Below are 14,612 nucleotides of genomic sequence, written 5' to 3'. Positions count from 1 at the left end.
CTGATAAAGCAGCAGCTGAAGATATCCTATTGATGCTAATCTGATTAAACAAAGAGCACTTTCCTCTCCCAATTCCCAGCCCCTGTGTTGATTTCACAGCTCTAGGTTTTTCATCAAAGACTTAGAGAATTAGCAAAACTAAATATAGACACTAGAGGTAGTAATATGACTTTTTGGGATTATGGAATGTAAACAGAAAGCACCTCAAATGAAAAGGATAACCTTATACTACTTTAAAAAATATTTTTAAAAGGGAAATGTTATAATTCCATGGTTGTTTGTAACAAATCTCCTTGGTTCTGCTGTCTTGCTATAGACTGTCATGAGAATCTTTTAACAGAATTTGATAATTTCTTTCCATTTTGTATAGTATATAGCAGAGTATGTCAAAGACATGATCAAATAGTGCAAGGCTTGAGTCTAACCGTCACTTGCACTTGCACAAAGGAGGAGGGACATGTACCAGGTAAACAAGCTCAGACCCACATTTATGGAATTCATTTGTGTCAGGCCTGACGACTTCTAAGAAATTCGGCTGAAAGTGGGTAGCATGGACACCTCCAAAAAGTGCAAGAAACATTTCATAAGCTTATTACACATTCAAGTTACATAGTTTCCCATCTTTAGAGCTATCCCTTGATTTTTAAATCCACTCACTGTTGTAGCCACTGCAGCTGCTAGTCTCTGCCGGCGTCGTGTTGTGCTGAATTGGCCCTTCGGTGCCGGCCCTTCCTGACAGTGAATGCAAGAGAAGGAAGTAGAAAAAGAGAAGGGAAGGGGTGATGGGACACAGGAAGATGAAAGGTGATCAGAAAAGGGAGAGGGAGAGTCTTTAAGAGGATTTCAATTTCTTATGGCCTACACATTCTGAGGACATATCACAAGTTTGCAGTTGTGTGGGCCAGAGACATAAAAAAGCTAAATACTTTACTAAAATTATCTCCAGATGAGCTGGACTGTGGTGCACTCACTAGGACTAGCAAAAAAACCCCAATTCTCCTAGCATTGCCATTCAGAGTCGTAAGGCAATTATGGAATAAGAAAACAAAAAGGATGCTATGGTATGGCAGATAACACAAAAAACAAAATCCTTCTGGGAGTCACTTGACTGTCTAGAAGATGAATTCTGAAAGAGAACACTTTGCAACAGTGGAAGTGCATGAAGTGTGGTCATTGAAGATGCATGCATGACAATGGTAAAACTTTTCTGTGTGCATGTTATAGTGAGCTTGCTTATGCAAATATTCCTGTGCACAGCTCTAGCATTTCCATGTCCATCCTTGAGCCTATTTGATCATTTTCTCCACACACCACTTTTTTGAGTTCCAGCTTCTTCTCCCATACATTACTGAAGGCTTAACTTCCAAAGCAATGCAAAAACTCAGATAAAGCAGCACAAATGAAAACTAAATATTCCAACAACTACTTCCTTTTCTGCGTGCCTAACTTGTGGCCTTATCCTGCTTAATTTCACTTTTATTTTACTTTTAAGAAAACTCACCATGGTACATTAAAGTCAAGCAAGTAATTGTCTAAGGCACAGGAGCTCCACACTTATCATAAAGTCCTTCTATTTAATGTCTAATCAAAGTGTCATTATTTTGAAGGCATTTTAAGATTTTAGAAGACTAGAAAAGGCACCTTTCTGCTTTTAGAAAAAAAATTTTCAATCCCTTTACATTTTTCTTCCCCTGTATCTTTACCTATAGCCACTTCAGTATTTTTAAATCTATATACATTTTTACTTTTTCTGAAAGTAGCCTGAGTGCCATATAAGTAACAATGGTGTAGACTGGATACAAGAACAGTATATTGTATTTCAGTTACTAGCTGAAGTGTCTTACTCCTGTAACATTCCCAATAGTAGGGTTGTTGCATCCGATAATGGCCACACCCTTTACCCTCTGGCTGATTCTGCCGCTGACAGTGGAACAGTAATGATCACAGTAAGAGAAGCCTTACTTTGTAATATTTTATAAAATTCTCACATTAAAAAACATTTATATATACTTTAAAATATATAGTACAAACTTCGTTAAAGCAGGAAACCCCTCATACACGTAATGTAAAGCTCTGTGCTCTACAGAAGTATGTCTATCCTGTGAATCAGAGTTTGGAAGAATATTCCTGTTTAATAGGGGCATATATAAATATATATATATGTACATATTTATATATGTACATATTTATATATGTACAGAAAGACATGCACAAATTATATGTATATATATGCGCAAGATTATGAATGCAGGTATATATTATTAAAATGGGAACAATGAGTTCTGCAGAACCACATACTCCCCTGAATACAACAGAAAGTGAATTGAAACTGAGTTACAATTTAAAGAAATACTTATTTAAGGGAAAAGGTAATAAGCCAGTCTTTGGCTCTGGTTTCATTCCTGAGATGAAAGCCTCAGTAGAACAAGATAACTTGTCAGGTTGTTCCATACTATACAGTCGTGAGGATCACAAATTGGTGTTTTACCCAAAAGAGTGGGGGGGGTGGGGGGCGGATAAACCATAAAACATCACAATTCAGTTTTTATACAAAAGTATAATTTGTAAAATGAATGAATACAGGTCAAATAACTAACTTGGGGGGGGAGGCGGGGGGGCGGATAAACCATAAAACATCACAATTCAGTTTTTATACAAAAGTATAATTTGTAAAATGAATGAATACAGGTCAAATAACTAACTTGTTGCAGGCCACTTTCATAAACTTTAAATAGGCTTTTTAAAAACAAAATATATCTCCTTTATAAAAGCAATCTTTCTTCAGAGAAGCAGCCCATGTATTACTCTTGAGTAAAGGCTTGTAAATTAAGCTGTTAATTCTAAACTATTTAGAAATTCTAAACCCCCAAAACCTACAAATGTATATACACACACTACACTCAATTTTAATTCAGGGAGTTACCCCACTCTTGTCACTGGAATTAGCTGTGTGAGCAAAGTGAACTGCATACAGAACTGGCATACCTAACTGGTAAATATACACTTCTCTAAGAAACAAAGCAAGCAGCTTTTCTTACAAGAAATAGTATGTTTAAAACACATTATACACCTAGCATTCATATTTCAGCATCAGCAGAAATACAACAAAACCTAACTTATTAACAAAAAACTGGTAACAAGTACAGTACAAAATCAAGGTGGGAGAACTCCCTCCTTGTATCTTACAGAGTGGATGCTGAGCTAGCAAAAATTACACCCTTCTTCCCCATCACTCATGAACAAGACACTTATATAGAGAGCTTCCTAATTTTTATGTTTCTCAGAAGGATGGCTCTCAACATCATACCATCAGAGGGTCTTTTGATGATAGTTAATAACTGCTCATTTAAAATACACAGGTGCAATTACTTCAAATGGAATTAATAGTGCAACTAGCTTAAAGTTAGTATGTTAGTATTAGCATTATTCCCTAAAACTAATTAAATGTATGGAGGCATGGGGAAAGGAAAAGGACAAGAGAAGTTTTCTTAGTACCAAATGTCATCCATTTAATAGCAAATCATGTGTAGGCACCATGAAGAGACAATCACAAATTAGACAAAGTGATTCTCAGTAGTGGATGCACTGATAAACAGTTTACTTGAAAAAATGAACTATAAGGAAGGCCAATGAAGCTAGAAGGAATGGCTAACAGAAGAACAAAATGGGACTGTAAGCTAAAAAAGGCAACTAGGCATGGGAGGAAACACACATTTTAGTGGAATGGTAACATGGGCAAATTAGGAATAACACAATGGGTCGGAGTGAGGCCATCTTCCACAGTTCACAGCTTTAGACCACTCATGGGACAGGACAGCCCTTGGAAGAATAAACAATAAGTTGAACCTATCAAACTAGGCATTATAATGGAGCAGTCAAAAAGGAGTCTTCATCCTCCATATAATTTAGAGTAATTTTACTGTTTCTGTTTCACTGCACATTAATTTATAAATCAGTCATCAATAATGTAATGCTTTGCTCTAACAGAATAACCTTTGCATTTCCAGCATTAAGCTTACCAAGAGTTAATGCCGACCTAGGTTAGGCAGATTTCATTATCAACCCAGAAGTGACAGACTCATGTAGAGCAGTGCTATGCACACAAACTCTCTCAGGGGAACCTGCAAACTGATCATATTTGAGAATTTCAGGAGCTGAGGCACAACTCCTGCCAAGCCACAAACAGCAGTTTGAGAGTCAGGTGCCAAAACGACGGAAGCCCAGACCAATGTCACTTTGGCAAAGCGCAGGCAACACAGGAACAGCTCCTAATTCCTCATGACCCACTCTAGATCATCATACATTAACTGCTTTCATTTTTTCAGCATTTTTGTGGAGAGAAATTTCTTTAAGACCACTGTGGCATGAAAGAAGAACATGCAGTGTTTACTCAGTCTCTTCAAAGGCATCAATAACTTGCAAATATTTTCCTGATATTTCTATTTGCCTGTGTTATTCAGCAGCAGGGAAACACAGTGATCCCTCAAATGCAGGTAATAGGACATGACATCAATCACCAAAATGCCTTTGTTAATAAACCTTTTCAATCATAACAGATGCTTCATTGTTCAACCTATTGTGATTTATCTAGAACAACAGGAAGAAAGAAAAATCACCTACAACAGCTGCAGTGAGAAAGCTGATGCAACTACAATTTCTTCTTCCCTTAAATTTATTAATCTTAAATGAGTCACAGAAAACTCCTTATTTTGCCTCTAGGAGACATGTTAAATGCTTTCAAAGTTTGCATGAATTTCAAGGAATTTAAATGGATCAAAAGTTGCTGACATTTATTTATTCTGTAGCAGACACTACAGTGGTGATTGTTAGCTCCTGAAGTCAGTTGAAAATAGACTTCATTACCCATTGCTCAATTATAAAAAAGATTAGGCTTTGGATTGGGCCTCCAAACACACAATTATTTTTGAAAAAACACACAGTAAAACACCTGGATCCAGCGGTAATAGAAGTGTACTATGCTTATTTCTGTGCTCGTACTTTTAGCTCTAAGGCAGGATGGGGTGTATTCTTTCTTCACGTAATTTATTCTTTGGTTTACTCAGTTTGTTCCCATACTAGCCTTTTCCATAAGAGAAGGCTTATGAAAATACTTCTCATTGGTAACATTCCTAGTATAGGTCTTGACAAAGACAACTGGTGTGTTTAGTATTTCATTCATGTTTTCTGCTTTTAGTTTGATGTCACCTGTTCAATTGCCCTTCTTGGCAAGTCTGAGATAGAACACCAGTATACCCATGTGCTGCATGTATATTGCCTTTTTTGCACCTTAGTTGACTGGTATTCAGATCACTCTCCTTTCTCTAGATGGCAATGTTTTTCATATGAATGAAAGTAAAATCAATACTTTTCTCACTACCTTCTCTAGGTTTAAACAACAAACAGATTTAATTTACTTAAGCAGGAACATAAGAGACAGTACATTGACTTCCTACTTTCAGCTAATATATAATTTCATGCTTAAAAGTTAATTTTAAAGTACAGTGAACAGTAAAACATTCGGCATTCAGTACCTGAAGTTGAATTTTTGCATCTTTGCTGACACTTTTTGTTCTCCATCGTCTCGTGACCCGCTTGTCTTTCTTTGAAATATCTACACAGTTAGCCTACATTGCACAGATAGTTAAAAGCGACAAAGTACTATTAAGTTGACATAAGCAATACAGAGAGTACAGCAAGTTAGTAAAGAATTGAAGCATTAGACATCTATAAATTAGAAAGTAAGGAGAAGAATGCCATTGCCAGGACCACAACTACAGCAGTGACCAGCTGCAGCTATCCATACACTTCTATAAACATGGTATATTTAGCTCATTTAGCAAAACTACTGGTATAAGTTCTTCATGGGTGCACTACTCAGAGAAATGTAGAGTTCACCTCTGCCTGAAATCAATGGTAAGTCTTGATACCTCATTGGAACTTGTCTTCCCAATGCATCACCGCCACTGGGAGATTTGTGTACTCAGGGAGACTGAGTGAAAAAGGAAGAAAGATTTAGGATCTGCTGTTGCTTTCTTGTGGTCAAGAGGAAACTCACCCTGAACTGGGAAACGGTCCAACCCTTGGGACCTTTGTACTATGCTCTCTTTTCTAGAGCATGCAACTTCATCTTTCAGGGTCTTTGGGTCTCCACTCCTTAAAAACTTAAAATGATATCTTACTCAGCACAACAAAAACTTCTTAAATACATTTTTAATGTATACATACATTTCTGTTGTAACAGTTCTCAGTTTTGCTTTGCAAATAACTTAATCATTTGATTCATCCTATTTAACTCAAATAATTAATGTCTAAATTATTTGTTTACACATTAAACATCATTATACAATTAAGATAAACATATGAAATAAAGCTTCCATCCAAGAGTTACTATGATTTCAGAAGATCATTCTGAGTTATCAGACATCTCTATATTTTCCTTAACACAAAGAACAAATGTTTCAGTGTGATGATTTATGTTGAAGCATATTTACCTGCATGTCTGTGAAATTTGGTGCTGACTGTGTTCTCTGTAGTATTTCTAAATTTTGAAGAAGTTTACTGAGTTCCACAAGGTTTGACTGACAATGAGCAAGATCTAACAGATATAAAACAAAAATACATTAGGTGCTTCAGTTCAGGTGCTTTATTTTTTGCCATCATGTCCACCATTGGCACTTTATTGCATTAAAAAAGTTAAATCTCCAAATCCCTAGTGGTAAGGCATCTACTTAAAAGCTTTATTTTTAGAGACGTTGAACACTTAGTATTTCTATGGGAGTCAGCAACAAGTCTGGACCTCAAAATTTTATCCTATTTTAACAATGATATCCATTAAGATAATACAGATGATTAAGATAAATTTTAAAGAAACATCCCAAAACATGCAGAGAGGGAAGTTCCCACCACAAGCATCTACTTACATGAAGAGCTACTTCATATGTATGTAAAGATGCAACTTAACCACTTTACTGACTGTTTCTTATTTTATATTAACAAGATGTTTTGCTGAAAGAACAAGGCATTAAAAGGTAAAGACTAACCTTCTGCACATCTGTCCATCTCTTCAGAGTCCTGTAACCAGGCTGCTACTTTACTCTGACCAGTAGTGCAAGTGGCAGGAAGGCTGTTACTGCAAGGTATAGGCGACTGCCAGGGAAAGCTATTTTGTTGCACCTAAGGCATAATAAAATGTTTAAATTTACTGTTGCTATGTTGCTTAGTGTAATCACCATACTACTTCAGAATAAGAAATCAAAATATGCATTGTGATTTCAATGACACCTGCGATTTGACTGTATAGTTCCCAAAGGTTCAGATTTTTCTGAATAGCACGTTCGGGAACCAAACCAAGAACCTCACAAGCAAACTGTGCTAACCACCAGTCTGAAAAGCTGTTGTTTAAGAGGAAGAACATTAATAAACAGTAAAGAGAGATTCATCCCTGATGACAAAGCCAAGTGCAAATTGTTCCGGGGTTGATGAATTCTTTGCAAGATCTCTACAGCAGCCCATTAATGAAGGCTACACCAAGGCTAAATTAGACAGTATTTTAGCTGCACACACAGTTTTTTGCTGGCCATTGGTTCTCACAGCGGAAACTCCTTTCTATTGGCATTACAAGCACAGTCCACTGAAATTGCCCATAAGCAAGCCCAGCAGGCATGAGTTTTCAATAAAAGAACACTACCTTTCCATCTGACACATTAGCAGCAGGTGAAGACTCTGTAGTAGAGGCTGAAGGGAATATATGAAAGCTAGCATCTCTCGGAGATCTCACAATCTCATTCTGACGGTACAACCGGTGGTGGCGTAATTTCGAAACCCATGCATCAAATGAATCCTGGGATTTTACCTGGAAACAAATTCACTATCAAGAAAGCATTCAGAATACTGCTTTTCTGCACATCTTTTACAGTTTGACTTATTTCCACTGTGGATGAAAAGAGAGTAAGTATTTGAACCACTTTTTACCTTCAGATGGTAGATGTGCTCTTCTGTGTCAAGATCTATTCTACGAGCCTTCTTTTTTATAGACATAACTGATAAACCAACATCAATGCTCCCATGGACTTTGCCCTTCTGTATCTAAAATCAAAAAGCAGGTTAAGAAATTGTTAGCATTATGCACTTCACTATATTTAACAGAAAAATATCTGGTGCCGAAATTACTTTCAATTTTATTAACATTTTAACATAAAGTCATATTAAAAAATAAAACCTAGTAGACTAGGTAGTCAGACTAACCACTTACTATATTTACAGACAGAAAAGTATCGCACAAGAAGTGTTTGGTGCAGAGCCACCTCAAAAGTCAAATTGTGCTGGTTCATACCACTACACAACTACAGGTAAGCAAGAAGCAGAGAAAATTAGACAGTACTCAGCTTCCTGCTGCTACCGCTTGGTACTTACTGGTATCAGATCTAACTAATTTAATGCTACCCTTTATATCCCTTGAATACATCGTAATCATTTCTCTGTCCTATCCACATATCTCACAATAATCAGCTCTGACATAAAAATTAAAAAAGAAAAATACATGGTCAGGCTAATCTCTCAAGCACCTTCATTTAATAAACTACCTTAAGTAATGTAGTTTCTGTTTTCATAGAAATAAGAAACAGTAGAATTCTTGAGGACAGAACCCAACCAAAACCTTACATGCTTACATATATATGACTAGAGTGAGTATGAGATTTAATCACTCTGGCAGGCTGAATTCCAGTACAAATTTTAAAATTGTCTTCAACGTTACTTACATCAATTGGTGACTTTGAATATTTCAACATGCCATTATCCAGGACAAAAAACCTCTGAAAGAAAAAAAAAATAAAAAAATCTTTCTTTATGAGTAGATGCAATTTAAACTGTGTACAATAATTCACCTGCAAAAGAAAATGACTACCCTGTAGCAATTAAGGAATGTTTGTGGGTTGGAAAGAGAAGTAAATACAGCAGTGAATAATTTTCTTGCTTGTTTTTTGACAACAATTATCTTCTAAGCAAGAAAAACTAGATTCTTTTTTTAACATTATGTTCTAGGTTTAACTTAACAAACCGTGATAATGAAGGGATTGGAGTTTTTCAGTTTTGCAGCCAATTCAATAAACTCTCTAAGAAAGACACTGTAGGCTGAAAGAGTTATGCCTGTTTCTTCATTTTCTTCCTGTTTTTCTTCCCACAGAATCTGGTCACATTTCAAATTAACCTACCTTCCTTACCCAGAAACTGAAAAGTTATTCCTAGCACAAGATCTACATCCCAAAAGGAAGACCAACACATGGATGTCCTTGTGGTCTCCTTGATCTCCAGATAGGAAAAAAACTGCAGGCTGTGAGACACTTCTCTACCATTCAAAATTTTGTGCTTCGTGGCAGACCTCTACACAGTGAGGTAAAGATGAGATTGTAATTTGTGCTGATTATATATTTTCTAGCTGTAATCTACCTAATACAGGTATTAATACAAGTGTAAATATTACAGCATTCCCAGTAACATACCCAGGTTATGGGAGGGCTTATGTTTTGGGTGTTAGTCATTGATATGGTGTGTGCCACTATCTTCATAGACATAGTTACTAGGGCTAAGTAACCTGACCATGCCTATCTGTGCCATTGCTACACCTTACTTTTGCTGAGTGGCTCTGTAGAGAGCAGAATCCCCTATTCACAATGTGTTTCTCCTTCAACCAAACTTGTCCTAGCTTGTATGTACCAGACCATTCAAGCTGCACTTTAGACAAGTTAGCACAGATTTTGGCACACAGCATAAAGATACAGCCTAGCAGGAAACCTAGACTCGAAATGAGATTCACAGATTTGTGTTTACCACCCCTAACTTCCAAAACATGCTAATTAATAGAAACTAATTAATATTTTTAGGGTCTGACCTGAAGCCCTTATCTATGGTAAAAATCTAGAACACAGTAAAATCTTATCCTAGACCCTCTAAGCCGTCTGACATGGAAGGGAAGGACAATGTTTTCCTGATGTGAACCTGCTAAATCAACACTATGAGAAGGGTCAGTAGCTAGATGGCAGAAAATATCTCCTGAAGATGGTTCTGGAGATTATGTCAGTCACACAACAGATGGTAACAGTATCTCATGCAGGGCAAGAAAACAGTGCTTTCCTGGAGATGTAGCTTCTTGAATAAGATGTCAAAACAACAGGAGGGTTTTTGGTTCTGTTTTGGTTTGTTTGGGTTTTTTTTTAACTAGGTATGGCCATTAAAGGACTTCACAAGAACATGATATTCATTTCATATTGCTCTGCCTCTCAGGTTCCACACACAAAAGAACCTCTCCTCACGTTTAGTTCCAAAGCATACTGCACTTCATAAAATTATAAGCTCCAAGTTGTACACATTATATCTGGTACGCTACTAAAGCATATTCAGAACTGTCAGAATATGACACGCAATGTTCAATAGACAGAGGATGCTATGGCTTTGCTAGGAGAACATTAACCAGCTCACTCTACAATTACTGTGTCCAGACTTCCTCACCGGGCTCTCAGTACAAAGTATTGTCATGGAAACTGCGGGATAGCAAGGCAGCAGTTGAAAAAAAGATAAACTTATTAACCAATTCACTGTTTCAAAACCTAAGTTCAGTATAGATCCTTACGTGAAATGTAAGGCAGAGGGAGATGCTGAACTGTGAAGCTCTTGACAACATTAAAAATTATTTACACAGGTAACTGCTCTAAAGTCAGCATGAAAAACAGATCAGTAGTGATCTCCTGTGAAAGCCCATAAAGTTCCCATAAAGTTCCTTACCAAAACAGACACTTCTCCAAGAAACAATACATTAATATAATGTATTATAAAGGAGTGGAAACAGTGGGTTATTCTATATATTCTTACGCCTCTAATTAGTTGGTTTGGTTTTTTTGGAGGGTGGGGGTGGTTTGTTGGGTTTTTATTTGGTTGGAGTTTTTTGGTGCAATTGTTTGTGCTGTGTTTTTCTTTTTAGCAAGTTCTCCTTTTCTGTTCTTTCAGTGTTTCGGGTACGTCAGTTTGAAATCCTTTAAACGCCCTAGACTAAATTCAAATAGTGTGTAGGTATTTGGTTGCTGAAACGACAAACTCCAGTTAAATAAAACAAAACCAAAAAAAAAAAGGTAGATAGATAGGCATGCACAAAAAAGGGTGGCAGGCATATGTATAAGTTAGTATAACATTCAGAAATAACACAGAAATTAGAAAAAAGTTTAATTTATACTAGTATGGGCTGCATTTGGACTCAGATCTAAGTCCCACAGTGTTTAGCAAAAAAAGTTAATGCTTTCCCAGAAAAAACACCGTGTATAACAAATGGTTTCACTATCCTTTGCAGTAAAATGCATTCTGTCCTGAAAATTGTCCTGCTTCAATACCCTCAGCCACAAAAAGATGGGTGAGTGTCAATACCACACATCCTGTTGCTAAAAAAGGGGAAAAAAATTAATTATCATGGTATACAATACAGACAAAAGAGTTAATGAACATCAGGTTTAGGGCTAACAAAAGGTATTGAGAAATGCCTTTGCATGGGAAAATGTCACCAAGCTAACTAAACAGAAACAGGAGATTTGTGACTGAGTTTTGGGATGTTTTGGTTTGGTTTTTTTAGATGGAAACATCCAATGGCAAAAGTGCATAGTCCCACTGGATGTCCACACAGAAGATTGCAATCAACAAGACAAACAAAATTCAGTGACAAAGCTGAGGGAGTCTGCCCAGTCAGCACACCTGAAGGGGACTGTTCTCCGGTACAAACACCTTGGGTCCATGCAAAAGCCTCTCAGCTCTCGATTGTTATCATGAAGTCCTGAGTACTGTAATGTAAACTCACAATGCAATCTTACAGTACATGTCTACATTTTGTTATAATAAACTGGAAAGAATGAAAGGGATATTGATTAAACCTCTTAAACCACAGGACATCTGCTGCATTATTTACAACTTCCATCTGCATTTTGAAAACATTAGGCAGCAGGCACTGCAATTTGGAAGCCATGAGCTGTGTGTGCAAACTAATTCTTTACACAATTTGAAGAAAAATTCATACACCAAAATCCTGGGCATTTATTTGACATCCTAATTTCCTCTAAACAAAAAATCCCAACTCATAAAATAGGGTAATAATCTTTTGACTGTTTTAAGAGACCTTTACCTTGTGCCAACCTTTTAAAGGCCATTTTCTCTTTTTCAGCATGAAACCTTCATGTTTGTCTGGCTTCTGGACATTGGTCTGGCCTATTTTCAGACCCTCTATGATTTCCCAGCTGTCAGGTTCCTGGAGAAAAAAGTATGAAGACACATTGATTAATTAACTGTGCACACACATGATGAACAATTGCACTCACAGGTAGCGCAAATTCTCCAGTTCAAGACGAAGAGTAAAGGAGGGCTAGACTTTTAAATCAAACTATTTACATACCAAACTACATGGTCACTGTATTATGTCTGGCTGTATCTCATTTAAAACTACTGAATATGAATATTTTGGGAAGTCTAACCCTTACCAGGTAACTAAAAGTATGTTCAAGTTTTTTAAGAAGTCTGACACTAACTGAATGGCAATCTGAGGGTAGGTCTGTTTGGACGTGCTGTTCACAACAAGGATTGGGTCCCAATGAAATACATATACATCCAAATATGTGAAAACAGGATCGAATTGTGGCTGAGCTAAGAAAGGTCAGACCTATTACTGGAGGTAATGGTGTGAAAGTGCAGGTGGCTCTGATCACCTGTTAAGTCTATACAGAAGGCACCCCACAAATTAGCACTGCACTGTAAGAACCAAAAAGTAGCAAAGAGATTTTACAAGTGGGGTATGGGCAGAATCTACATATTAAAAACGTACCTTTACTCAGAGTACTGCTTCTCTAAAAAAAAGATGGGATCATGATATGAAATGAGGAAGAAACCATACTGTTAAATATATGGGCATATATTAACAGTGCCCTTTGTGGTATTCCCTGACATAAAAATTTGGAAATTTTCTGATCTTTAAAGTAAAAGCTACACTGATTCTGGATACTCTGATTTTTCCTTAGAATCTAAAACACAAGCTAAGAGGTTGGTTTGTTGTTCGTTTTGAATGTAGCTAGCCCTTGTCTTCAAAAGCATTTTATTACAGTTTTAGAGGCTAATTGCACCTTTAGAAATCTGCAAAAGGAAATTAATTTTTTTAATGTTTTCCTGCATTCATTTTCACTGTATTAAGTGAAATTTATAGGAAAGCTAACTAACTTTCTCCCTAGAGAAAAGAATAGGAACTGTATCATTTCAGATACAACCAGCTGTATGCCTTTCAGGGAGACAATTAAAGCATATTTCTTGTACATTCCACATCTTATGCATGACAACTTGCTCAACCCAAGCCAGACTTGTAATATACCATAGTGAACAGTTAAAGAACAATATTTTTAAAGAGAAAAAACAGTCTTGCCTTTATTTTTATCCTCTTGCTACTACGGTAATCAATAAAATTCTGTACCAATTTAAAAATCTCCTATTGTCTGCTCATCAAGACTCTATTTTACTAACTGTATTCTACAAAGTTGTAAATTTGCATTTTCTCAGCTGATCTGTCACAACTCCCAGCAATGTTATTAAGAGGTATGAAGAAAGGAAGGAGGTCATACAGCATGAAACATTTAAAGGGAAAAAAATTTTTCTCCATTTCCCACAAAACTGTTCAAAGCTGAGCAGTCAGTCTTTTGTAACACCTCCTGTTTTGTAACACCTTTTGTAACTCACACAGCCCTGATAAAGTTAACATTACTATTATGAAATACAATTTCAAAAGTGACAGCAAATTTCAAATCCATGATTTTAATAAGGTCTTGTTATTTTGAGAAGGGTGAAAAATATTTCCTAAATAATACATGCTGCTGTAAATTTCGATAGAAATGTTTACTCAGTTTAGTTTTCTCTGCATAACTACAAACTGGAATTATCCCAGTGCCTGTAAAAGCCATGCTCAAAAACCACCTTTTTTACTTCCCTATGTTTTGTTTGGATATTCTGTTTCCAGTACTGTAGAGGGAAGCACGTATGCATTATTTTTTCGTTACAAAGAAGTACTTGGCACTTGAGGGGGGTAAATTAAACTACAAGTCCCCCGAGGCGAGCACAGAATTTCTCTCCACAACTCTGCCAACAGATTCTTCACCACATTGATTTCTCCTTTAGAAGATCAGCCGCAGGCATACAGCTTTTATCTAATAGATAACAGCAGCAGTGATTGCTTCTCAACTAGAAATCACAAAGTCTCATATAGCTATTCATTTAAACAAAAGGCCTGATACAGAAGGACAAAATGAGCAATTATTCAGTGCAATGTGGATACCTGTCTTCTGCTGCACCAGTGCTACAGGCTGTTCTTAAAACCATCCTAACAATCCTAACCGTGCCTCACCTCACAGATTTGCTGTGATGAGATATGCCCAATACAAGTGACGTTACGCAAAAGCAGCCAGAAATGGTGGAAAACCAGAATCAGAGCGATATGCTTGAAGCATCCTCATCCAAAGGCAATTCTCAAGTAGAGCATTAGTACTTCAGGACTTCTGCAACTCTCTATGTATTACGTGTGTGGTGGTTTGACCCACAGTAGGACC

At 36.8% G+C, this 14,612-nt stretch overlaps 1 protein-coding gene across 1 annotated transcript in view; it reads right to left on the bottom strand.

Annotated features, from left to right (window-relative positions):
• Window positions 1–12,280, bottom strand: part of OSBPL6 (oxysterol binding protein like 6) — a gene marked incomplete at its 5' end in the record, with an annotated part of 32,803 nt that extends 20,523 nt beyond the window's left edge. The window contains 8 exons of the mRNA XM_029083797.1: window positions 658–732; window positions 5,532–5,624; window positions 6,492–6,595; window positions 7,041–7,173; window positions 7,688–7,852; window positions 7,972–8,085; window positions 8,760–8,813; window positions 12,158–12,280. Coding sequence (XP_028939630.1) covers window positions 658–732; window positions 5,532–5,624; window positions 6,492–6,595; window positions 7,041–7,173; window positions 7,688–7,852; window positions 7,972–8,085; window positions 8,760–8,813; window positions 12,158–12,280 — 861 coding nt within the window. The remainder of the gene's footprint in view (window positions 1–657; window positions 733–5,531; window positions 5,625–6,491; window positions 6,596–7,040; window positions 7,174–7,687; window positions 7,853–7,971; window positions 8,086–8,759; window positions 8,814–12,157) is intronic.
• Window positions 12,281–14,612: the final 2,332 nt, after the last annotated feature.

The sequence above is a fragment of the Antrostomus carolinensis genome, unplaced genomic scaffold (genome assembly GCF_000700745.2).
Source record: "Antrostomus carolinensis isolate BGI_N321 unplaced genomic scaffold, ASM70074v2 scaffold21502, whole genome shotgun sequence".
Taxonomy (NCBI): Eukaryota; Metazoa; Chordata; class Aves; order Caprimulgiformes; family Caprimulgidae; genus Antrostomus; species Antrostomus carolinensis.
The sequence above is the reverse complement of the archived record's forward strand: the minus strand, read 5'-3'. Positions and strand labels throughout refer to the sequence as shown.